We start from the raw sequence: 26316 nt of genomic DNA, 5'->3' as shown, positions 1-26316 counted from the left end.
TTTGCAGGCCCCCCTACATTTTCATAATCAATGGAAATGCTAAACCACTCCAAAAATCAATCTGCTTGATGGCACGTGGTCACCCTGGAGTGGTCTGCAGGCTTTCAAAAAATGGAGTATAGTCTCTGCTATACTACACTACACTACACTATACTATAGGTCAGGATTGGTACACTGGGTTTTTTGTAGGGCATGGGGCTTTGCTGAGAAATCTCCAGTTAAGGGGCCCCGTTCCCTACAAAAACCCCAGTGCACCAATCCGGACCTAAACTTTGCCTAATGTTTAGGAAAACAAGTAGATCTGATACCTTTTCAAATCTTTTTAGTAAAATTGGCATCGAGGGGTGTTTTGCCTGCTTCGTAACACACTGTAATCTATATCATGTGTTCTTTTGTGTACATGGAAGCCCGGGGAAGGACTTTACAGGGGTTATGAGTCCCCAAGGCAGAGACGCTCAAATCTGTGATCTAGAATCCCTCAAGAAGACTATTAAATGCAGATTCCCAGGTCCCTTTTAATACATCTGGACAGGAGTCTAGAGGATGTTTGCAGCAAGTGCCCTATAATTCCGTTGCAAATGGAACATGGACGTGTGGCATTCTAGATGGTTTGAGGACCCTCCATGCAATATAGGAATGCCCTGTCAGGTGCCTAAAACCAAGGTCCACAAGCTGTGGGAGGGCCTGCAGATTTGATCAGCAGTAACAGTGAGGGAGATAACATACCCATATAGTTTTGTCAATAAGACATGAAATCCTTTAAGTAGCAATAACCTATTACTTAGAGTAACAGACTATATGGCTCTTTCCCATAAAGGAAACAGATTCCTTAAACAGAGAAAACATGACAGTTTAATTTTCTCCCGATGACATTTAATCTTTAAGGACCTAAACACAGGAGAGCTATGTGAACAAAAGCAAAAAGATGTTATATTGTGAAAAAATTACTGACTTGCAAACCCCTTCCTCCTAGATGACCTTAGCCAGACGCCTTTAAGGATATTCATCAAGGAGGACTGCCCAACCAAGAGACTCCATGCCTCCTTAAAGAGGTGCAGACACTGCACAAGGTACATGGTGGGATGGTCTCATGGTTACAAGGTGAGGACATGGTTCTACTTTGTGGTCCCTTTTCATTTGTTGGCAATGCTTGGTGAGTGTCCAGTTATACACGAATGCCTCTGAAAGCCTGAAAGGCAAGCATTTCTGCTGGATGAATAAAGAAAGGGACAGATAGAGTCTGCTTTTGACTGGCTGCTTCTGCCAAAGTTTGAGTGAGAACACAGGATGCAGGGGCACTGACCTAGATGACTTGGGGAGGAGAGTCTAGCCCAGTTGGTCGGAGGCTCTGGATGGATATGGGCAGGGCTTGAATCCCTTCACATCCTTATGCAAGTTCCTTTACCTGACACTCAGTTCCTTCTAAAAACCTTCTAAAGGGAGAATATTATCTCCCTCCAAGAGATGTCGTAAGGGTTAAATGAGATAACACATGAAATGCACAAGAATACTTAGGACATGCCTGGCTCTTAGTAACGGTTCAATAACTGCGGCTCATATCTCAACCCAGGTTTTTGTGGTCGCACAGACCAGCCCTTTGGTGGTGGTATATGAGTGTTTGTCACATTTGGCATTCCAACAATCACCTTTAGCCCCAACAAATGACTCAAAACTACAATACCAAGCTGGTCTGGAGCCAGCCTGAAGGACAGCTGGCCTGAGTTTCCAAGTGACAAAAGAGGAAATGGCTCACTTTACAGACATTCATTCAAAGTGCTGCCAGAGGACACCAGTTCATACATGACATCTCCCATATGGCCAAGAACATCCAAGAAGATGGAAGTGTTTATACCCCCCCACCACCCAGAGAACTGAGCTCATTCACTCAATACTGGGCAGCAGGCTCATTTCGTCCCAGGCTGCAGATAGGATTAAGCCCCTTAGCCATGCTGAGTGAGTGTGGTGGCCACTTCTCAGTCCTGGAGGCTGCGGCTAGGAGGCCTGGAGAGGCGCTAGGTCATGGCTGGCAATGAGGGATTTCCAAAAGCTAGTCTCTGTGTGTATCTGCAAAGTAGCCCTCCATTGTGGGAGCTCTGCTACCAGCTGGGATTGGCCGACCCCTCACGTCAGCCATTCCACTGGCAGCTCTGGGTCGGGCTGGTAGCAGCTGTCTCAGGGACTGGAGGGGAAGGAAGCTTCCATACTACAGACTGACACGGCCAGTCAGCCTATTCTGAGTCCTCTGTCCCTGTCAGGGACAATCCAGTGAGTCTGTCTGGAGGAAAATGGCTAGGATGCACCCTACAGCTTTCATGGCTGGATTAAAGGGCTCATAAAGGGGCAAGAGCTCATCTCCACAGAACCTCCTTAAGATGGCGAGGAGGCAAGATGCCAGGGATTATAATCCAGGAGATGAAATCCAGAACTTTCCTCTCCCCCCTTCTGTTACTGTAGGGAGTTGGTCCCTTTGTCCCTGGGGAGGAAGGAAGGTGTCTAGGGTCAACCCCCTGCCATCCAGTCAGCTAAGGAATGGCATATTTTGGTTGTGAAAGGGAGTCCTGTTTCATGGAGCCCAAGTGAAATTCAGCCAGGATAGAGACTGCTGTGCCTAAATGGAGCCTCACAGAGAGGGTGTCTGCTGCCCACATAGAATAACCCAAGCCTGTGGAAAATTATTCAGACACGTTTCCTCTTTCTTGAACTAAAATAATAATAAAAGGTCTTGCACAACATTTTCCCTTCCAAGGCAGAGTGCAGGCCCCTTCTTCCTGACATGAATTTAGGCAAGCAGACATGGCATGAGCCCCTTTCTGCCCAGGACTCCCATCAGCCAGAGGCCCCTCTACTGCAACCGGACACAGAGCCCTCCAAACACTGTTCTCTCTGCCTGGAGCACTCCCACCTCCTTATGCAGTGAGTCTTTACCACCAAGACTCCAGCTTGCCTTTCGGGCCCAGCTTAGGAGGCAGTTCCTCTAAGGAAAAGCCATTTCCGGTTCTGGGTTTGGTGGCCTCGCTCCTCATCTGGGCTCCGTGGGATGCCAGCACAGCCTTATCCTCACGTGTGTGATCACCTGGTTTCCTTTAGTCTTCCCCACCGCCCTCACACCATAAGCTACCTAGCCAGGGACAGGGCCTAGACGCTTAATAAAGATCCATGGAATGAACGAGTTCTAAAATTCTTTAATGTGTCCTTGCCTTCTCTTCTTCCTGGTGCTTTTTGCTGGCTGAAACACGTGCGGTGTCAGGATTGAAAACAGCGAAGGATGAGTTGGGGGTTGGGGAGAGGGACACACAAGAATTTGCACTACTGAGAGGAAACAGCAAAAAGGAGAGTTTAGGGGATTGTGGGGCAGTGACTGGGAAGGAAACCCAGAAGGAGACCATGCTCGTGAGCGGTGGGTAGTCAGACCGTGGAAGGGTGGAGGGCCTAGTGAACTGGCCTTGGACAGATGTGCCTGTGTGGCAACTGGCGGGTGGGGACAGCTTGAGTGGGGTGGTGGGTGAGGGGGCCAGACCTCTGCGCTGGGTGTCTCCCTTCACTGGGGCCCACTGCCCTTCTGGCGCTCTGGAGGCCAGCCCAGCAAAGGTGAGCAGACTTGGGGGCCTTTACCATCTTATTCTAACTTTAAAATCCCACAAAATGACCTCTGCGTTGTTAAGCTTCTTGAAAGCCTACACTGTGACTCTTGTCTCTGTGACTCTTCAGAAGGGGTGCTGCCAAGAAGCCACTGGGGTCTTGGGTCTGAGGCACAACCTTCTGTCCTCCCGTGCACCTCAGGGCAGGTGGCTGCCCCAGCCAGCTGCACCCAGGACCTGCCCCGCTCCGTCAGGGAGACCGCGCTCACACGGAGTCTAATGGGGCACAGCTCCAGCCTGCCTCGGTCCTTCTTCAAAAGGATATGTGGCTCAACATAATTCCTATAAAAATCACAAATCGAACCACATGGAACATAAACACAAACACTTATTTCTTTTGCACAATCTCCGACCCTCCCTCAAGTTTCCCTGAGCCAAAAGGCAAAATGTTTCAACAGAAAATTTTATAAAGACTCGAAAACCTGCCAAGGCAAGGTGGCAGGGCTGGACATTCACCAGCTCAGGCTTGGTCACTCAGATTCTTCTAGAGCCAGAAGTTTCTCTCAGGCATTGACCCTCACATCAGAGCTCAGTCTAGATGAATCTCTAGACACCAAAGTATTACAGGCTGTGCTTAGGTTTGACGCCATCATAGCTGAGTTCTGCCTGAGCTATTATTAATGCCTGTCTACTCTTCAAAAACAAGTTGTTGGAGACCCAAATGATCACATCACGTAAACTCTGAGAACCATTTCTAAGCAATGAGAAAAACAGTTTTGTGAAACCCGTTACTACTCACCTCATGAATCAGACACTTGTCTATGAGCTGTAAATAGGAACTTATATTTTCCTCATCAGGTCTGGAGACCAAGAGCTGTGTGCACACTGTGAATTGAAAAAAAAAAGAAGAAGAAAAGATGAATTAGAAACATGTATACCCATTCTAACCTCTGAGATCTGCCCCGATTTCCTTTCAGGACCAATATTTTGAGAGATACGTGTGCCTGTGCCTTTACGTAAGGTTCACAAAAAAGGCCAGGAGACTCCTCATTCCACTGAAGTCAAAGGCTTGGTCACCACGGGAGCCCTCGCCTCGAGAAGCCCCTTCAGTTAATTCCAGGCATACCATTCTATATTAAGCCTTCTGCAATCCAGCCCAAGACAGACACTCTGGGAGAAGAAGAATGCGGCCATGTCCTGAGCCCTATCTCTGAAAGAGGCTCCTTTTGAGAAGGGAGTTCAAAGGCATCAAAGACCATCAATGTTATCAGAGAGCAGTCTCCATAATTTAATGAATGAACTGTACACCTCATTTGGAGGCATGAGGCTCTGGCGCATCTTTTAGGACATGAGGTGTGTGGGCACGCACACGAGCAGGAAGCCTGCTACTGTCACTGGAGGGTTATTTTCTCAAAGTGATAACACACTTATACACACGTAGGTCCACCCACACACTCAAGTAACTGAAGTAATAAAGACAAAGCAGGGTCAGTCTGCGGGTAGAGCACACACACCCACTGGCCTTCCCACGACCACGCTAGCATGGCCCATTCTTATCTCGTCCTGGAGGCTCTGATGCTCTGATCTTGATGGGGGTGTTTAGAAGGCCATGGTGGAGGTGGTTGGACAGAAGATGTCAATTAGAAGAGAAAATGCCTTGCACTCAAGTAGACCATGCTTGAAACCTGGGCATCACGATTCCTTTCTCCCCCTAATCCTGCATTAACCAATCTGTTGCAGAATTCCATTTATACTCTATCTTTGCACAGAGACTCCCAGTATAGCATCATTCGTATTGACAAAAGCTCGAAAACCACCTTCATGTCCATTCACTGGGGCCCTGTCGAATTATGCTTTAAGCATACAGTGGAACGGCATGCAACCTTCAAAAAAGAAATTGGGTAGTGATATTGTATTGATAGAAATATTAAAAGTATACAATGTAGAAAAAACAAGCTGCAGAAAAACATGTAAACAACACCTGTTTGTGTGTAAAAAGGATACTCATGTGCTTGTATATGACTATTAGGAAGTTTCTGAAGGGACAGCCCAAACCTGTTTAGAGAGGTCACCTGTGGGGAGGAAGATGGTGGTGCTTGGCAGACAGGTTATTTTTTACTTCCATCATTTTGTTTAGTTTTGATTTTTTATGTTGAGCATGAATTGATTTTATAATTTGTTTGAAAGTAGCTAAAGTTTAAAAAGAAGCCATGCCAGAGGAGTTTGGGTCTTCTGAGGACTGAGCCCATCATGGATCACACTCAGACGTGCACTCCCACAGGGTCATCCGTTCTAATCCCACACAGCTAAGAGCCCACTCAGGGGTGGGAGGTCAGGGGGTGGAGAGGGCTCAGAGGTGAGTGGGGGGAGACCAAGGACCCACCCTGGCCATCAAGCTACTGGCATCTCTGCTCAAAGGGATGTTACAAGTCATCTCCTCTGAGCCAGATTTCTATGGATGGAAGTCTTTTTTAGGACGTGTACACACAGGGCATTTCTCACTGCACCTGTAAGACTCAGGTGTCCATTTCTTTTGGTAAAAACTTGGTTCTTTAAAATGATTGGACGATAAAGAAAAAAATGTTTCTCCTTCCCAAAGGAAAAGTACGGGCATTCACTGCATTTTTTAACACAATCACACTTTCTTGTGAAACACCCCATTCGAGCACAAATTATTCCAGCATTGGACTTTTCAAGGATAATCACGTAATCACTGTGCCACTCATGGGGGAGACACAGGGCAGTCCAGGTGGCAAGAGTGCTCTCCCCTAAAGGACCACATGAGAATTCTGTCCTGCCCTCCAGACAGGCACTCGGCCCGGCCATGGTGCCTTCCACGTGCTGTCTGCAGGAAGGGCCGACTTCCGCCCACAGGCCCGAAGCCCACCGAGCACTCTCTGCTAGGAGGGCCCAGCAAGCCCTGGTCTGAGGGAGTGGGAGATAAAGGGGACAGGGTCAAGGAGGAGGCCTTTGGGGATTAGAGGGATCGGAGTTCAGGTGACTTCTGAGCCTCACTCTCCTCATCTGTAAATGGGCTAATGGCATCTACCCCGACAGGTTTATCCAGCACTCAGGGGAAGCTCCTCAGGAACCCGGAGCTCTGGTTAGTGGTGGTGAGCGAAGAAAAGGGGGGAGGTGTGAGAATCAGGCTCTACCTTTCCCCATGACACGTGTGAACTGCCCGGGGAGATCCCCCTCCGGCAGGGGGGCGACGGCCAGCTCCCCATCACAGCTACTCAGCTGGTGTGGCTGCAACCCGCCGCTGGCCCCAGCCGAGGTGGTGGCTGTGGCCCCGGTGGCCGAGGCACTGTCTTTGCAGTCGGGGCTCTGGCCCTCAGGGCCCATCAGTGACGGCGGGTGCGGAGCCTGGGGCTCCCGGCGGCGAGCCTCGGGGGTGGTGCTCGGGGAGCTGTAGGCCTTGATAGGAGTGAGGATCATCTGGTGCAGTTCCTGGAGTGGGATGCGCAGGTTGCCCCCCTCGATGATGTCCTGGATGGTCAGAGGGAGAAGACCTCTGTTAGCAGCAGCAACAGGGGTGGCCTGCCTTGATGCCTCGATTCCCCTGCCCCAAGCCGTTCCCAGACAGGACGCACAGCTGCTGGCCCCTTCATCACAACATTCTTTGCAAAGGCAATCACTTTAATTTTATCATTCTGTTATTAGCCTGGGCAGAAAACTTGGAAAATACAGATAGGCATAGTGGGGAAATTATACATCACCTGCAAATCCCACCACCTAGAAGTGATCACTAGAATGATTTTGTACATTTCCTTTCCTGGCTTCTTCAGTGAATTTCTATAAAAAGCATTATACAGTTGACAGGCACACACTTTAGAAGCTATATAATAAAGCTGGGTCACGTGGTAACTTCCTGTCCTGTGTATGAGTTGTTGTGCATGAAGGAACCTGCTGCTCATTCACACCTTCACTCAGCCCCCAACACAGGCATCATCGGGGTAGTGGTGAAGAATACAGACTCTAGGGCAGATGCTGGGGTTCAAATTCGGACACAGCTGTATGACCTCGGGTAAACGACTTAACCTCTCTGTGCCTCAGTTTCTCTGTGTAGAACACACGGATAACAGCCGTCTCTGCCTCACTGGGTGGTTGTTAAGGATGTTAATATTTGTCAAGCTGCAGGTTGGTGTCAGTTATGGTGTCCTGTGCGTCTCTGTCAAGTTACTAGGTTTGTGGCCAGGGCCCTGAGGAGCCACGCACCGTGCTAGGCAAGGGGGAACCGCGGGAACAGCCTTTATGGTTCCCTTGGGAGTTTACATCCTGCCCTGAGATGAACATATCGTGTGCTAGGGACTGAGGTGCAGGCCAGGTGGCTGTGAGGGAAGGCTCTCTGAGGGGTGGACGTTGGAAAGGGAACCCAAATGGATGCGGGCATGAGGATTCTGGGCAAGTGTGCTCCATGCAAAGGGCACGGTAAGGGCAAAGGCTGTGAGGTGGGGCACGCCTGGAGTGTGTGAGGAAGAACAAGGAGGCCTGATGTGGAGCAGGGTGGTGAGGGGAGAGGGTGGGAAATCAGGTCCAGGTTGCTCCCGGGGCCTGAGTGTGGAGGCATGGATGCTGGAAGTTTTTCTAAATGAGACGGGACATCAGGGAAGGTTTTGAGCAGGGGAGTGACATGTTTTCAAAGAATCATTCTGGAGAGAAATATGTATAATCTATGTGTCTATGATACAGCTGACCCTTGAACAACATGGGTTTGAACTGTGTGTCCACTTAGCTGAGGATTGTTTTTCTATAAATATAGTACAGTATTATAAATTTATTTTCTCTCATGATTTTCTTAACATTTTCTATTTTTAGCTTACTTTATTATAAGAATACAGACTATAACACATATAACACACAATATGTGTTAATCCACTCTTCAGGTTATCAGTAAAGCTTCCGGTCAACAGTAGGCTATTAGTAGTTAAGTTTTGGGCAAGTCAAAGTTATACATGGATTTTCAACCGCACTGGGGGGTGCCCCTCTACCCCATTTGTTCAAGGATCAACTGAAGTTGTCTATAATATATGAATAGCTTTATATGTTGTATAATAAAATTGGGTCCTTCTGCACCTACAGTTTGACATACTGGCCATTATGTATTAGAAAAAGAGTGAAAGTGGATTCTGATTGACATTTATCTGTGCACCAGATGCTCACAGAGGCACAGAACGGGCTCCGAGGCTTGGGGCCGGGGCTCAGGGCCTGGGAGGCTTTTGGGCATGGTGAGCAGCCTGGCCCTGTGCCCTGGGGCTGTCCTGGTGCTTCTGCCGCAAACCTCTCCGTGGGGCCCATGAAGGACACTGACAATCGGGGCCCTGATTACTAATGAAGTACGTAATCTCCCGAGAGCCCAGAATAGCAAGGACATCATTATAAAAGCTTGAAGCATGAGTACCAATCCATTCCTGGGATCCTCTCTTACCAAGAAAAATTGCTTGATGGTGTCAAGGAACACAAGCCCACGGAACACGATCACATCTACACCCGACTTTCCAATCAATCAATTAGAAAAAGGAAACCTGACGATGGCAGCCTTGGACAGGCAACATCTCAATTCTGGGCAGCAGACCACCAAGAGCCCGACCCCGTCATTGGCGGGAACCTGCTTTGCGCAGGAGTTTGGACGCAGAAGCTTAGCTGAGTGGGCACCCAGGGTTATTGAGGACAGTGAAATGCTAAGTAGCCATCAGAATTGTCTCAGTCCTGCTCAGGGCTACTTTCCAGCCTATTTTAGAGGAGAGAGTCTATTTTTCTTTTAAAGAGGAGGGTTTTAGAGTCTACCGCCTTCCTTCTACACCTGGTGGATATGGCAGAGGTGAGACTAGGTCACTGCCTGTGCTGGCAGGCCTGATGTGAGAGTCGGGGGGTGCTCCTGATCATTGCCAGTTTTCCTGCTGCCTGGACTGGACCAGCCTTTTCCAGAGTCTAGGGGACGGCGTGTGAATGATTCCTTGACTTTGGACGTGGTGATCTACCTGGGCAGGGTCTATGGAGGTAAGCTAGCTGGCCCACCCCAGGAGAGCACCTGTTGTCTTTCCCAACTCAACTATGTGCCAACTGGGGGACCCCTGCCTCAAAGTCCTCCACTTCCGGCCAACTGCCTCACTGGCACCTGGTAAGTGGGTGGTGGTGGGAGGTTCTGATCTTGTCCAGCCCCTGACTGAGGTGGGGGAAAAGGAAATGAGAGAGAAGGGATGAAGCTTCCTCAGAGTGAGGCTGAGTAGGCAGAGCTGACCGGCCTATTTGGGAGATCACATGCCTCCTGCCACGCTATCCCATGTGACAGCGACCACTGAGGTGAGCAAATGCATGCTCATGACATTTTGTCAGCTGCCACCAAGCAACCCTTGCCCACTCCTGTCACATGCCATAAGACTTCTGTAGTTACTCAGTGAGGGAGGAAGGAGATTTTGGTTATGCTAAGAGCTGAACTCCTTGAAACAGGAAACATACACTTGCCCCAAGTTCAAATCTTATTTTATTCCACTGGAGACAGCCACCCCAAAAAGGAAACCATAAACCTAATGAATAATGACAGACACTTTCTGTAAACTATCTTATCAGGAATCATGAAGAGTTTTGTTTTGTTTCCCCCCCTAGCCTTCAAGCCAGTGTCTCAAAGAAAACGCTTGGCTACCAACAAGTTAACAATGTGCTTTAGGCCAGGCTCCATGGGGTTACATATCCAACTCTTCAAAATCAATTCTAGAACTCAACATTGAGTGCCCAGGTTGAGAAGGAAGCTAGAAAATGGCCCAAGTGGGACTCACTCCAGTGTCCTCAACTGGTTTTGGGAATTAATTCTCCATGTTGACAAAAATAGGGAACCAACCCAAGTCTATATTGATCCTTCAGACCATAAATATAATCCTACCTTATAAACACAAAGAGGCAAAAACGAAGCTGTCCAGTCACTAATGGGCCAAGTCGAGTAGCTCATGGCAGAGCAGGTACCAAGAAGCAGGTACCAAGAAGCACTCAGCTTGGGCGGCACAACTCAGGGCCCACATGCAGGAAAAGGAGCTACTTGCCGACCAACCGCTTGCTTGGCTTTCTTAGGTCTTAGAGGAAGACTGGTTTGGAACCTTCACAGGGCATGTAATGGCAGCAAGGGGCAAATCATCTGGAAGACAGGACTCGGGCAGCCAGTGTCCCAGCACTTACACACTGTTCGTGGCCCCACCTTCCCCCTGCATGGGCACAACTGGACTTCTCATGCAGTAGACGGCATGCCTGCATCGACTTAAATCCACTCCCTTGCCACGTTTCATTCACCAGACCCCAGAGCCCTACAGGGAGCCAAGACCTAAAATGAATACAGCAGAATCCTTGCCCTAAGATGCTTACCATTCCTGGGTCCCATACAGTGTGAGCAGGCTGCCAGGACTGGGAGCTGTGGGAACACTGTGTGTGTGTGTGTGTGTGTGTGTGTGTGTGTGTGTGTGTGTGTGTCCTTTCTCCATGCCAGGTTCCCAAGGACAGTAAAGGGGTCCCTGGGTGGCTCAGTTGGTTAAGCACTTGCCTTCAGCTCAGGTCATGATCCCAGGGTCCTGGGATCGAGCCCCACATTGGGCTCCCTGTTCGGCGGGAAGCCTGCTTCTCCCTCTCCCACTCCCCCTGCTTGTGTTCCTGTTCTCGCTGTGTTTCTGTCAAATAAATACTAAAAAAAAAAAAAAAAGTGAATAAAAGCATGTGGAAACATTTTCAGTATTAAAGATCAATGTTGAAAAGTCTGCCCCAGTGACCATTCTATCTTCTCTTTTCCTTTTCCACCAGACATCTTGAGAAATCTCACACTTCCTTCCCTGATGGCCTTTTCACCCATTCACACTCCCTGGTTCGTGGGTTTTCGTTCTGTCCCTCCATTCTCCTGGCGACCCTCCTCACCGTGGCTACCAGTGACCTGCTGTGGCCGATTCCAGGGGGCGGTGTTGAGTCCTCATTGTATGGGACACATTCGCGGCCCCTGATGGGATTCCCTCCTTCAAACACTCTCTCTGACCCTCGGGGTGGTTCAGCCTCTGGCATTGTTTGGTCCCTCCATCTTCTGGTGCTCCTCGGGGTCTGTTCTCAGCTCTTACCACTCAACACACACTTCTGGGGAACCAACCGCCATTTCCACACAGATGACCCACAGTGAGTCTTTCAAACCCTGTGGACTCTAGCATCATCCTCGTGGCCACTAACTTGCCTTTTCCGCTGCAGTGTCCCATAGGCACCTCAGACAATCTGTCCAGCTAAACTCCACTTCTCCCACCCTGGCAACTCCTCCTATATTTTCTGTTCCCAAATGGCACGGCACCTGGGTCGATGCCTGGACTTCTGCTAAATGACCTCTCTTGTCCCTCTCCACCCTCACGGCCCCCACCTTAGCTCAAGGGCCCGCCAAGGCTGGCTCTAGGCTCCTACCGAGTCTCCAGCCTGTGCTGGCCCCTCCATGCTCTCCCTGCTCCTCACACCTGCAGAGCGCTGTGTCTCATCCCAGGAAGATCCCCCCACCTGCCTCGGTGATGGCGCTGATCACAGGGGACTGTGAGGGCACCGCTGTGTCTGTGTGACATGTCTGTGTCACAGTGTGCATCCGAGCTCCCCAAAGGCAGGAACCAGGTATTTCTGTATTACTCACGGTTAGTCTCCAGTGGATGGGGGTAAATCTAGTCCAAGGCAGCTGCTTAGTACGTATTCAGTGAGTGAGTGGAAGAGCTCTGGACCTAGAGCTTACCTGCAGCAACTACTGATTATGAACTAGCCACGGGCGGGGTCCCAGCTATCTCCTTAGAAATCTCTGGGTTCTATGTGAGGTAAGAATGCTGTAGGCAGGGGCCTGATGACAGCATTTGCAACAGCATAATCAGCTCGGGACCTCTGGGAATGCCACAGAAAGGGCTGGTGTGAGTCTGTGGCTGGTGGCCTAAGTGGTAACACAGTAGGGACAACTCCCTCCCTCCAAGAGCAGGAGGGCCCTGGGTCCCAGAGGAGAGAGAACAGAGCCAAGGGGCTGAGTCCTCAGTGGGTGCTGAGGCTCCCCACCCCCAGGCCATCAGCTCCTGAAGGGAGGACCACACAGGTGTCGGAGCTCAGGTGTTCTGAAGCAAGCTCAACGTGCCGGTCTGGTAGAGACACAAGCTTTCTTCCCCAAAGATGCCAAAATAACTCATTACTGCTCTTTTCTTGGCCATTAGCTGCCCTCAGATTTTGTATTACTTTTGTCATCTTTTTAACAATTCCCATTCCAGTGAGCCAGGCAGAAGGTGTTTTTGTGGAATTAATACTATTCTAGGCGCAAAATGGCAATGGACTCCTCAAAGGCCAGAGAGACAGTCAGCGACACGTCCAGGCACCTGTGTCACCTTGCTGCCCTTGTGTTCCCACACTGAGTTGGCCCAAGGCCACGGGGAGTAGAGCTGGCAGTAGTTCCATCTCTGTCTCTCGGGTCGGTGCGTTTCCTCAGTGACAAAGTTCCTGGGAGCTCCTGAAGGATGCTCCAGAGATAAAGGGGGACGATCACTCTTTCACCATAACACTCAGCAATCTAGTCCTTAGGGAGAACACTTCCCGAGCTTTCTAACAGAGGAGAAAACTGGCCTTTTGCATAGTCCCCAAAAGAGAATGGGTTCTTATGTTAAAGATGGCAATAATCACTGTTAGACAAACTGCTTGGTAAATAAAACAGAATTAAGAACAACAGCCTCGGGTTCAGTCGGATAGGTCGTTTGTCATTTGGGATTCACTTTAATTAAGGGCGAGCCTTTGAGCACGGATGTGCCATGTGAGTAGCCTCTACCCGTCTGTCGATCCCAAGGCTTTCAAAGCCACCTTCCTTATAAAGTTATATATGCATATTCTATATATATTACTTGATATTTTATGTGATATGCATTAAATGTAACTTTATATATTCTATGTAAAATTATATACACACATCTTTATAAATCAGTAAAGAAAAACTCTCATTGCCCTAAAATGTTTACATGCTCACAGAACTCGTGTTAGGCCCACCTAGCTCCATACTCTGTTCCCTTCCAAAGGCACCCTGGGATTACTGGACGACACGACCACTTAGGCTGTGCAGGTAGCGTGTCCCATGGAGCTTCCGGCCCACCAATCCCAACCACCTCCCAACAGCAGTGCTTGCACAAGAATCCCAGCTTGGGGCAGAGGCAGCACAGGAACGAGGCTTGCTCTCCTTTGCACCTTAGATGAAATCAGAAAGTTACCAAGTCCCCCAAATGATACCAGTACGGGGGCAATGTCTGGATACAAAGATAGGAAGAGAACCTGTTTAGGCAGCGAAAAAAAGGGACAGTAGCAGCTGATAAGGGCTTATCAGCCAAATGATTCTGATTCCCTCTATTGAAGCTGGAGTCTACTGGGATGGCCAGTCACAGGCTGCCTGGACCCAGGCAATAAGTATATGTCAGTGGTCAGGTTCCATAGAAGTGTGCATAACCAGGAAACTTCACTTCAAAATCCTTTCATTTTTTTCTGCCTTTGGTAAGGAAACAAGGTGGAACACTCTATAAGGTCTGCCAGTGACCCCTGCAGCTGAGACTTTTCCCATCATAGCGGCAGAGATATGCCCTCCCCTGGTGATCACTCACCCTTTCCAAAGACTTCAGGAGGTTTTGTCTTTCTTTGAGCTTCTGAATACTGATGACAATTTTGTGTCTTGCACCTTTGGTAACATTCTGTAATTAAATAAAAGTTAATTTAAAAACATATTTTTAAGAATCAGTTTAGAGACTCCTGGAGGCTATTTAGTACTTTACTGTCTTCTTGGTTCCTACGTTTGTGGACTAGTAAATATCCATTTGTCTCTCTCTTCAGTCCCCTCTGTCATAAACCTCTCCTTACTAAATGTTCTGACTACGTCTGGCTATACATTTACCTACTTTGGCTGTGACCTTTAGGAGAGAAAAGAGAGAGAGACAGAGCTAGAACAGCAAATTACCCACCCAGCATGAAATTTCTTCACAGTCTTAAATGATCATTTTAAAGTCATACATCCCTCTTCTCCATATTGTCATTTCAATCCCACCCAGGTTGCTTGAAGGTTCCAATCCCATACAGAGCTTCATTGTTTTCTCCAACCTTTCCTAGGTTTTCCCATCTCTGAAGTCTGATACGGTTCTCACCGGGTGCCAAACAACACAGGGCCATTTTGGGCAGTTTGCAGGTCATCTTTGGTCTCCATAAGGAAAACCAGAATATAAAAGAACCTAAAACTCAATTCAGTCATCACTTGAGCTAAATGATTAGAATTCACAGTTACGGCTGTGGATTTTGGCTTAACTGTGTGCAATGGTGAGCCGAAGGATTTAGTTCAATGCTTGTTGACTAGAGATACTGCAAAGTTCCAAAAAGGAGGTCCTTTCTTAAGTCAGGTCTCTAAGACAAACTTCTGGTGACTTCTTGCAGCAATTCATAGAATTCCTCTTACAGAAGGAAAAGATGGGAACACCAGAGACATCTCCTTCAGAGATATTAACACTCAAGGGACAACTGAACTCACTCTCTAAGATGAAGTGCTGGGGGCAGATTTCTGTTTAGCCTTGACTTTGGGTTCAAGTGAATTAAATTACTCTGAAAAGTTTGTTCTGGCCTCTGGCTTTGCCTTCTCTGTCAATTATGTCTTGTTTTTTCCCAAGTCAAATAACTGAGGACTTAGATTTTTTTTCCCCTCAACTCGGACCCAAACACAAAAAATGCTCTTAGAAGTAGTTCCATCAATCCCTGGGATCTCAAGGGGCAATCGAGATCCAAAAAGTGGTGGGAGAAGTGTTAGGAAGTTGAAATTAGTGCTTTTCATTCTCCGAGAATGTGCAGTGACTTTGGGCTTTGTCTTGCATCTCAATACTTGTATTCAGCCAGGCCTGCAGAGGTTAATTAACAGTACTGAAGGTGCAGTGGGAAACCAGCACCTGCTGGGAGGTATGAGTCCAGGGCAGTACTGCCCCAAATGGTACAATCTCCTCTTCCTGCAAGGGAAATACTATTAGCCTGTTCAGACCATTAATTCTTTTAAATTGTTGCTCAAAGGAAACTGAGGTCAATTTGAAACATGCAAATGGCATTTTATTTTTTTATTTTATTTATTTTGCAAATGGCATTTTAAACAAGAGAAACAAACACATCGGTCAGATCTAGTTACTCGAGCACAGCATGGTAGGAAACATGTTTGGTTTTGGGGGGTCTGTTGACTGGCCTAGCCTTGGGGAAAGACGCCTGAGAAGGAAGGGGGAACTTTGCTCTTTGATGGCACCCAGAAGGGAAATGAAACCTGAGACCTGGGGTTATCCCATTCTCTGTGACGGTCCCGTGTTATGCAAGGCAGTTAGAAGAAAAAGTGTTTTGCACAACTTACTCCAGTCTCAACTAAGTCCAATCTGAACACGTTTTTGGAAGAGTGTTGGGGAAGGTCTGAGGCATGACCTGGTGCTTCTACCCACTAACTACTAGAAGTTAGCTGATTTGTAACTGGACTGGACAACAAACAGCCAATCTGGCATTGTCCAAACCACCCTTAGTCGGACAGACGGAGGGAGGGAGCAGGGAAAGCAAAGGCTGGAACACAGACTCTTTGAGGCCTTGGTCAAATGTTCCTTCTAGGCCATTCCACCTTGAACTTAGAACCTTTTTCATAATACTCTTTCTCCTGAGCCGTATTTGCCTTGCAGTTATGTGCTGGTCCCCCGCCTCCTACTGGACGCTGAAGACAAGAACCCAGCCTTACTCACCATGTAATGCTGGCCAGCACCTAGCAGCTCGTAGAACAAGGCAAGCTACTGGGTGGGGATAGGTATGGGTCCAAACAAGGTCTGTCTTGGGCGGGAACTTCAGGTTCCACCTGGGGCACCTTCTCAGGGGATGGTCACCGGCAGCACTTACCTGAGCCTCCAGCTGGCACTCAGTGAGGGCCATCATTTCCTCGTAGGTCATCTGGGAGAAAAGCGCAGCATACTTGTGCAGGCGGAGGCTTTTTAACCAGGCCGGAACATCTGTGGTGCAAGATGCGCAAGAGATGGGGAGAGAAATTGAACGGGAACAAGAGATGACAAAAGATGTGGGAATAGAGAAGAAAAGGAGGGTGATGGTCAGAGGGGAAAAAAGAAGAAAAAAACCCTTTATGTTACTAGTTGTTCAATTCCATTTTGGCAGCAAATTATGGACTTCAAAGTCTTGGTCTAGCCCTGACATTCCCACTGTCAGGCTCCCTTATTCTACTTTAGACCAGGGGTTGCAAACTTGGGGTCCATGGGCTGCAGGGCATATAGGAATTCCCTAGAATTATACCCCAATTTGTGGATATATGAGTAGTTTTCTGGACAGAAGTCACCATAGCTTCCATAAGGTTCTCAAAGGGGTTCATGACCGAAAACATGGCAAGGAACCACTGCTTTGGCCAGACTACTTCATTACTGATTTGGAAAGAACTGACTTAGAATGTTAAAACTACATATGATGAGTCTTCATCTCCAAGATTTCCTTCTAGGTTCAGTGTAGCTCTCCACATGCTCTTTCTACCACTTCCACAGGAAGAGCTCACCCAGTCCATGGGTGGAGTTGCTGTCATTCTTAGCCTAATCCTTCTTCTGCCTTCCTATGCCCCAGCGGGAAAATAAGGGCATCCTAGACTCCAAAACTATCACTCCAGTGTGTGTGTGTGTGTGTGTGTGTGTGTGTGTGTGTGTGTGTGTGTTTGTGCCCCCGCTGACCATTTCTCCAGGCTATGGAATGTGTCTGGATGTGTCTCAGACCTTTTCCTTGAATAGCAACCACAAATATACCAGGACTGGAAAGGCCCAAAGATTGGCTAGATCATAGGATAATAGAATTTCCAAAGCATATCTGAAATAAGTCCACATTTTGGATTCTAGAGTTGGGAAAATTAAATAGTAACTATATCAAAATCCATGAAAACTATCACCTTGCTAAGTTCAACCAAAACAAAGCACTTGCCCCTGCTCTTTTAATTCAGAGTTTTTGAGCTAATAAGATCTTTGAGAATTCTCTAGAATCACCTTCCCCGACCCTTCGCTCATTTTACAGATGGCAAAGTTAAGTCATTGTCTAAGTCACGGAGCAAGTATGTGGTAAAATGGGGACTAGAACCAGGCCTCCCAACTCCTGGCCTTTTCCTGCCTTGTAGCAACTTCTTGTGAGATGAGGACCAAACAGCCCATCAATGGTAGGGCTGGATAAACAATGACTTCAAAGTACTTTGAAATGTTGAAGCACTGGATAAATGTTATTTATGTTTCCTATAAAGTATTACCCATTCCTAACCATGTTGATTACAAGATACTGTCTGTTGCACCAAGTGCTTTATTCTGAGGCACTGACAGACACTCCAGAACAAGTGGGAAACTTCCAATTTCCAATTTTTAAAGTAGTTAACTGGGATTGATGAAAGAAACCTGGCCTACTCTGAAATCAGGCCCGGCCTCCCCGGGGAACCCAACCTAGGCTTATGGAATGTGGGTATTCAATGATCTCCCGAAATTCGAAGATTACAAGGGGAGGGTGGGCCTGGTGAGTTTACCTCTTGATCTGCAGTATTGTGAAGGCTGAAGAAGGGGACTCTCTAAAGAAATAGAATTGGATATCCAATGCCATTTGAAGACCAAACTCAGTCATCTCAGGCAAGAGATCACTTGATTCTGTGCTTCGAGGCCCTTCGTTCTACCGCAAGCAGAGAGTCCCTCTGGGACCATCAGGAACCACAGAGAGAAAAGGCTTCCCCAGGCACATAGTATCAACCACTTATGTCCTCCTTGACTCAAACTGCGGTTGCATGGAGTCCGGGCCCTTCCAGCTCAGGCTCTGGCACTTTCCCTCCTGTGACATCCTGCACCCATTTTACCAGACTTTATTCTCCACCACGTTTTGTTGTTGAAACAATGCTAATCTTTCTGCAGAGTGAGCAGCAAAAACTACAGCTCTGGCTTTGGGGCCAGTGACTTGTTAATGCTTTGGCACCAGGTTTCATGTTGACTACTCACATCTTTGAAAAGTCCCAAGTTGCTGCTCGGAAAACTCAGTGGATCATGATTCAGTGAAGTCTGGGCAACCCCACAGCACACTTGGGCACAATTTGTCACAGAGTACGGAGCATCTCATGGGCCAGACTTTTCACCGGTGCCCTACAGTTTCATCATGTAAAAGCCACTCACGATAAAACAGAATCCTGAGCTACTAAATCATGTTGTAAACTGGGTATTTTATAAGCCAAGAGGACAATATGGTGTTTTAAGAGTTGGGGAGAGTGGGGTGCAAATCTTGGCTCAGTGAGACTAGTACTCCAGTCAGTACTAGCTCCTTTCTAGAAAAGATTTGGACAACCAGAATTCCTGTTAGAGGGATGAAAGAGCCTGCCTCACCCATATAGTGAAAATGTGGGCCACTGGGAGTTGTTTTCCTACAAAAGGTTCCTACACAACTTCACAACACGGTGAGTAGGCCTTCCCGAGAAGCTATTTCTAGATGTGTTCCTGGGCGATGTAAGCTCCTCTTGGCCATTTTCCCCAAGGCAGGCACAGGTTCTCTGCTTGTATGGCAAGTATGTCCGAGCCTCGCTCGGTGCTGCAAGCTGAAAGGGCTCTCCTTCCTCAGACATGAACAAAGAAGAGCAAATCCCAGTTCTTAAGAACATAGCCTACTTTTACCCCCTGGCTGGAGATAAGGCACCTTCCTTTGCCAGGGATTAAAACAAAACTCCCTTAAAAGGGAAACAAACCAGAGAAGTGAGCACCTGCACCATTTCACTCCTCCCAAGCCAGGAATTCCGATGACTGGGATGCTAGATTCTGTTAAGATGCTACCCAGAGATGAAGTCTAACTAAAAGTTCAGATCTTTTCCCATGGTCCAAGTGCCACAGGGTTGGATGCAAAGCTGAGGACCACCTCACATAACCTCAGACATTGTTTCTTCATTCTGCAGATCTGTGGCTATGTTTGAAAGAAAAGACAAGCAGGGGTGTTTCTTGAAGGAACTGATACGTGACTGGCGGCATGCATGCCTCCTGGCTGCCCACCTCTGGTGGCACACAGCTATTTAGCCTCAACTGGGCTGCTTCTGATGGACTTGCCAACGGAGGTTCCAGATTAGAAAGTCATTCTCTTATGCAGTGTGAGAAAGATTAAGATGCTTTTGCTATATGCCGGGTTGACTTCCTTGTCACGTGTGGGCATCCTGATATTTGCCCACTCAACGTTTGTTGAATGCTTACTCTGGGGGCCATGCATGTCCCTGCCATCAAGAAACTTTTAATCCAGAATGGCTGACTCACACAATACATTTATAATAGTTGCAGGACAAGTGCTAGGTCAACTCCAAGTTCTAAGTGGGCACAGAACAATGAGCGTTTTGGTTTTCCTTGGGGAGTGAGGGATAGCTTCACAGTGGCAGCAGCCTTGGAATCACTGGGCAGACCATACTGAGGAAGCATCTGCGGAAGCAGGAACAGCATATTAGCAAAGCACAGAGCCAAGAGAGCATCTGGGGCCAAGCAAACACTTGGGTGAGTGTTAGAGAATGGCTAGTAACAAGGTGGGGCACATAGGCAGGGGTGCGAAGATTGAGATCTGTAATGATGAAACAGAGGACAGACCTCGTCTTTGGGTGATGAGGAGCTGTTGAAATCTGAGCAGCAAAGGCACAATCAGATGAGGATGTTAGAAAGATGATGGCTGTCAGTGTAAAGGCTGGACTGGAGGATGTGGCAGGGGAGGCCAGGAGATGAACTGAAGCCCTTGGAGATGGCTTGGAAGGGCAGTGGCGAGAAAAAGGATATAAATGGGTAGTATTTGAAGACCAGGGAAGAATAGGGAGTAAGACTGAGACTGGTGGTTCTTCTGATTCAAGCTTGGTTAAGACAGAAAGTATAGGGGAGCCGCAGGTTTGGGGTGACAAGGGAGAGATGGTGAGCTCCACTTCATGTCAGTGGAGTATCACTGCCTTTGAGCCATCTAGGTGGAGAAGTCAACCGGACAAGATCTCTGAAGAGAGGTCTGAGCAGGAGAACTTGTCAGCAGCACATGGTAGTGGCTTTAAGCCATGGCAGTGGGTGAGATCACTCAGGGAAAGAGCATGGAGTGAGAACAGGGGTGAGCCAAGATAGAGCCCTAGGAGCATGAGGCATTTAGGGGTAGGTGTGGGAAGAGAAGCCCATGAAGAAAATTGGGAAGAGAAAGCTGAAGGGTACGAGGTTTCTGGGAGAAAGCACCACCATCCATGTGCAGATGATGGGTCCCTGTACACAGTGTCCATCTTTCATGAGCCTTCTTCTAGATCTTGCTGCAGTCCACAGTGGTTTATCTTTCTATACACTCATCTTTCACATGCTCTGTGTTTAGCTGCTGATCTTTACCAATGGGATCAATTTCCAATTATGTTGATTTCTATTTCCCTTTTAGAGTTTGGGCAAACCAGCCACAGAGAGGCTTTGTGGTGCATACAACAGCTCACACAGAAGCTGGGCTCCAATTAGAATTTGAGTTGCTTTTTTCAAATATTTGCCGCTGGAATGGCTGCCTATACCATTCACCAGGCCACGTGGCACCTGCCTCACAAACAGAGAGGCTCCACAAGAGTGAAAGACGGAACCGATACTGCAGAAGGGCCCAGTATGGGAAGCCTTGCAAGGGCAGGGAGTAAGGCGTCCCTGGAAGAGAGAAACATGAACAGCCTTGGTTTCCACAAGAAGCTTCACCTGTGGTGGTCCTGGTACCTGCAGACAGAACAGCAACTTCCATTCACCACAGAGAGCCGGGCTACTCTCAGACAACTCTCTCTCTCTTCCCAAGATACAAGTGCATCCTTGGTCTTTGAGGGAGAAGAGGAGACCAACTGAGGGGTAAGAAGAGACGAACTCTTCAGCGTTGAAATGCAAGGGCAAAGATTCCTTTCAAAAACAAAGCAGGAGTCTAGGAACGGCACCAGTATTACGGAAGCCTGTCTCCAGGCCTCTGAGCAAAAGGAAGACGCGCCTTGGTCTCTGGTTCCTGGGAGCTGTGAGTGCACTCCTCAATCCTGGGAAATGTCAGTGGTGGCCTCCAGGAGGGGTTCACGTTAATGGGGAGTCTGTGTGGGTCTCGGGAGGGACAGTTTGAGTAAAATATCCACTTAGACTTTCGGATACAAACATAGGCGCTAAATTTCTCAATGTTTCCGTGAGCTGTGACGCTCCTAAGTGGTGTTCTACATGCAGCCTGCTCTGCATCATGAAATGGCGGCTGGGTTCCGCGTGGAAAGCTGCCCTCTGCACGCATGCACAGCGCTTCAAGCACCGCGGCTGAAGACCCATGCTTGGTAAGGAATGGCGGTGAAAAGACTCATGATCTTTAGAATTTGGGGGAATCCTGGAAACTTGCCTTTCAGACAATGGGCCTCTGGCCTACCTGAGAAGAGGGGGCACGATCTGAGCCCCTGAGGACCTATCCATGCAGGTTATATGCTGGCATTTGGGAATAAAGAAAGGGAAGTGAATTTACTAACTCCTGGCCTTTTAAGTTAGATGAATTCAAGACGGCGTCTAGAAAGTCAACATTCAGAACATGGTGGCTTGTTCCCATGACAGCTGTGCTGAGAAGGGTCCCGGCCACACTCTCACTCCATCACTCACACCCTCAGAAATGCTGGATTCACCACTTTTCTCACAAAGGTTTCTCACGGGGTTCTTCGTCTTAAAAATGATCACACTTCTCGATAATTTTTCTAATCGAATACTAAGACAGGCAGAGAAGTTCAAAGGTTTACATTTCAAAAACAACTCGAGAGTCTGCTTCTCCCTCTGACCCTCCCCCCTCTCATGCTCTCTTTATCTCATTCTCGCTCTCAAATAAATAAATAAAATCTTAAAAAAAAAAAAAAAACAACTCGAAACCCCAAACTGGCTACTTCAGAACAGGCAATGCATTTCCTTTGCTGTGGGGAAAAAAAGTTTACTTCAGTTTCATCTAAGACTCCCTAGAAAAGGCAACCAAGCCTGTTTTCCCAGTCCCTGGTCCCCTCCAATCTTAAGGGCTAGGTTTCTCTCAAGGTGACTGGAGCCATAGGTTTCTTTTGAACCTGTATGATGTCTGTATACAATGTAACAGTTTCAACTACCTCCACGACTTGCACCGACAGAACGCCACCCATCGTAAGTCCACCCAGTCAATGTGCACTCCGAACGGTGAGGCTGGAGCTCAGATCAAGAGAAACAGCCCCCGCCTTCTACCCCTCTCACCCTGACAACTGTGATGACAAAGTCATGGAGCTTCTCACTCTTAGGAACCCAAATCTATGGGCCTTACTAGCCAGAAATCCGGAATGGAGGCCCCCCCCCGAGCCTCCCCACGGGCGGGCGGAATGCTAGCCTGCGCAGGTGAGGGGAGGAGCCCGGGCCAGGGAAGAACACGGGGCACCGAGCTCTAGCACAGCTCCTGTGCTGGAGTGTCCTACGGGTCCCCAGACTCGCCATGCCCCACACGGGCCCCGGATCTGTTTCTTCTCCTCTATGCTCTTTGCAGACAACACCGCGGGCTCTCCAGCTGTCCCCAGCAAGAACTGGGCTTCGTCCTCAATTCCTCTGGCTCCTGCACTGTCTACTTTCAACTAGTGCACATTCAATTCCGAGCTCTCTCACTTCTCTCTCACACAGACCACGCCCACACACTCCTTGGAATCCATCCTCGTGTGGCTTACGCCTTGGTCCCACCTCCTCCTTTTCCTCCTCAGTTACTAAATAGCCCCACCTCTCAGCAGGCTTCCCGGTCCAGATGCCCTGCTCCTCCTCCCCTCCTACGCCCTGCCCCCACTTCCACTAGGGTCCGATTGCCCATGAGCAAAGGTAAGCAGGTCATTCTGCTGCTCAATGCCCTCGACAGCTTCTATCAAAGTCAAATCACAAAGCCTAGCGTTTGGCTTTCCCTTCTCCAGACTCCTCTCCCATGAGCTTTTCACCGTCAGCTATAGGAGGTACTCGGTCAATCTGTCTTATCACCATGCTTTCATGCATCCTTTTCCCCCTGCACAGAATGCCCTTCCCTCACCTTATATATTTGGCTAACTTGTAATTGGGCTCCAAGACTCAGGTCCAGGCCTCTCCTCCTCAGGAACTTTCCTTGACTTCTCTCCACTTTGCATCAGGGCCCTCCTTGGTGCCTACCCTGACCCAGGGCAAGTCTCCAAAGACAAGACATTTTCACAGCTGTGCACCTGCATCGGGTACCTGTTTGTGGCTCATGTGATGGGGACTCCCTTCAGGCAGGTGCCATCTCTTTCTTCTCTGTCTCCCCAGTAACTAGTCCAAAGCCTCTCTCAGCAGGTGCTTAAAAGCCAACTGACTTGATAAGGACTAAAGTGAAACCTACGAACCAGTCTTTCTTCCCTTCTCTCTGCTCCCATAAACACAGCCACACCACTCATCGACAGCCCTGGCCTTTTGAGAAGTCTTTGGGTGTTGTGTCTATACATTATTTCTGAGGACATGATGCTAGTATGAGGGGCAGATATGCTTCCTCCACCAATGGACTTCTGCTCTTCTAGGTTTTCTCCTCCTTCCAGGAAATTATGGGAATGTCTTTTTTCCTCCTCTTGGCCACCTGAAGGCTTTTCATGAGAGAAAAAGTAAGAGAGCACATTCCACTCATGTGATGCCGAGGGAAAGGAGGTTATTATAATTGAGGACCACCCCGGGAATCATGAATCTTTCCCCTGGGATAAGTCACTGTGACGTTTTTGCCAACAACGAGGACAACTGAATTTAGAAACCACAATCAGCGTATCTGGGCCAAAGATGTATAACCAGTTGCCTCCACGGGGCATGTTAAGGGGGGGAAACTCTCATATTCCTGTTGTATCCCACTTCTGTTCGTTAATTTCTCATTGAGTAGCTGATCCCATTCTTGCTTTAGCCTGAGTGAGATTAGTCTGAGATCCCCACCCCGAGGGACATCCAATCTGTGCTTTGGAGCTGACTTACATCTTCAGGATGGGTATTTACTATAAAAGGAAAAACAAAGCAAAGCAGGCAGATGATGTTAATCCTCTGAGAGCACAAGCTCGTCTACTTGGGAGAGAACTCTGCCACGATCCCTGGCAGGGTGCTGACCCCAAGACAAAAAGAGGGCGAGATCGATGTTTGTGAAAAATTTAAAAAGAAGAATGCTGGGCCGTGAAGCTTTATTTCACACTCTTGACCCAAGAGGCACATTCCTAAGGGGCATTCGTAGCCAAACCTGGCTAATTTGTCCAGATGAAAAGGAAGGAATAGATGAACACAGTGTTTCAGCAAGGTATGCACAGCTGTTGGCAAGAAAGATGAAATCACACTACATTAAGCTCAATTATGGTGACTTTTTATTCTTTCCCCAAGGTGCAGGGAGAGGGCTGACCTGCATCCTCTGGAGATTTGGAACTCCTCCAAATTCAGCTACAGATTCCTTGTTGTTTCTGTAAAGTAGGCTTTTAAAAAAACTTTAGAAAAATAGCAATTCACGGATGGCATCCTGAGGTGGACCAGAAAGTAGCCTAAAAGGGCTGATACTCCTGCCAAAGCACCTGGTCACACGGAAGAAGGGAGACGTGGATCCGAGAGGAAAAGCTGGCTCTTTTTAGAAGCACTTCATTTGATTTCGTATTTCATTTCTCAGAAAGTATAAATTAATTTGGAAACTTCAACCGGTGTCTGCTCTTGGACTTGGGAATCAAATGAGAAACTCCTGGGCTGGGCTTGGTGAGGGCTGCCTCTTGGGGGCTGTCCTGGGAGGCCACCCTGTAGAGTCTTTCCTGACAGAGCTGAGCAGTGGCCTTCTCAAGAAGCCATCTCCAGGCACGGCTGGGGGGTGGCCTTTGGCCCCCAACATTCTGGGATGCCTCTGTTTTCGGGTGTGGACATTTCTATGGCTTGACCTATCAGCTCAACTGCAAATATACTTTTTCCCACAAATAGAATCCTTCATTGTCTCTCATGCTTCCTTTCAAATAGGTTTTGCCCTTTAATTTGCTAAGGACTTTATATTTTTAATCCCAATCCAATTCTTTGGGAGTAGGACAGTTTGATAGGTCCTCAGAAGGTGGGTGTATATAGGAAAGAGTCCTCTGTTTTAGCCAGTCACCAAATAGCCTGCTTTCTGACCATATCCCTTGGGCCTATAAAGAAAATCTTGGATGTAAGAGCTTATCTGTGTCACTTTCTGACTGAAGAATCTCTGAGGAGACAATTCTTATCAATTCTAAAGAAAAGAATAGAAGATCCTTACATAGGGGATAGTCTCTGAACTTTGGAATATTTTGGCTTTTATTCTAAAACAGCAATAAGAAATTTTTTCAGTTTTTCTGTCATTCATTTTTCTTTACAAACATGCTCTCATTATTCTTTTCTCACCTCAAAATGACAGCACACATAATGAGCACACCTTCACCTACTTTGGGAGGATGTTGAAGGTGTACATTAAAGTTGAAAGAAAGAAAGAACGAATGAATGGATGGAAGGAAGGAAGGAAGAAAGAAAGAAAAGTAAAAGGAAGAAAGGAAAGAAAGCAAACCTCTTATAACGAGACAGGACCAGCATTCCTCTCTGGGAGAGGTCTGTATCCCAGAGAACGGCCTTCCCGCAGGACCCTGCTTGCCCTTGAACACAAAGGCCAAGGCCTCCTTCCCATAGTTACCGATTAGAACCGCACATACACTTTCTTGGAAACATGCCGCCCAGACCCTCCACTTGGCCTAGGAAGAAGCTAGTCCAGA

General features: G+C 48.0%; 1 protein-coding gene across 5 annotated transcripts in view; it reads right to left on the bottom strand.

The window, feature by feature from the left end:
• Positions 1 to 26316, bottom strand: part of SAMD4A (sterile alpha motif domain containing 4A) — a 205177-nt gene that overhangs the window by 24701 nt on the left and 154160 nt on the right. For all 5 annotated transcript variants that reach the window (XM_032405149.1, XM_032405151.1, XM_032405150.1 and 2 more), the window contains 4 exons: positions 16473 to 16582; positions 14186 to 14272; positions 6734 to 7067; positions 4378 to 4463 (listed from right to left, as the gene is read on the bottom strand). In XM_032405149.1, the coding sequence (XP_032261040.1) occupies positions 4378 to 4463; positions 6734 to 7067; positions 14186 to 14272; positions 16473 to 16582 (617 nt within the window). The remainder of the gene's footprint in view (positions 1 to 4377; positions 4464 to 6733; positions 7068 to 14185; positions 14273 to 16472; positions 16583 to 26316) is intronic.

Source organism: Phoca vitulina, unplaced genomic scaffold (assembly GCF_004348235.1).
Source record: "Phoca vitulina isolate PV1807 unplaced genomic scaffold, GSC_HSeal_1.0 scaffold7, whole genome shotgun sequence".
Taxonomy (NCBI): domain Eukaryota; kingdom Metazoa; phylum Chordata; class Mammalia; order Carnivora; family Phocidae; genus Phoca; species Phoca vitulina.
This window is presented reverse-complemented; position numbering and strand designations above follow the sequence as displayed.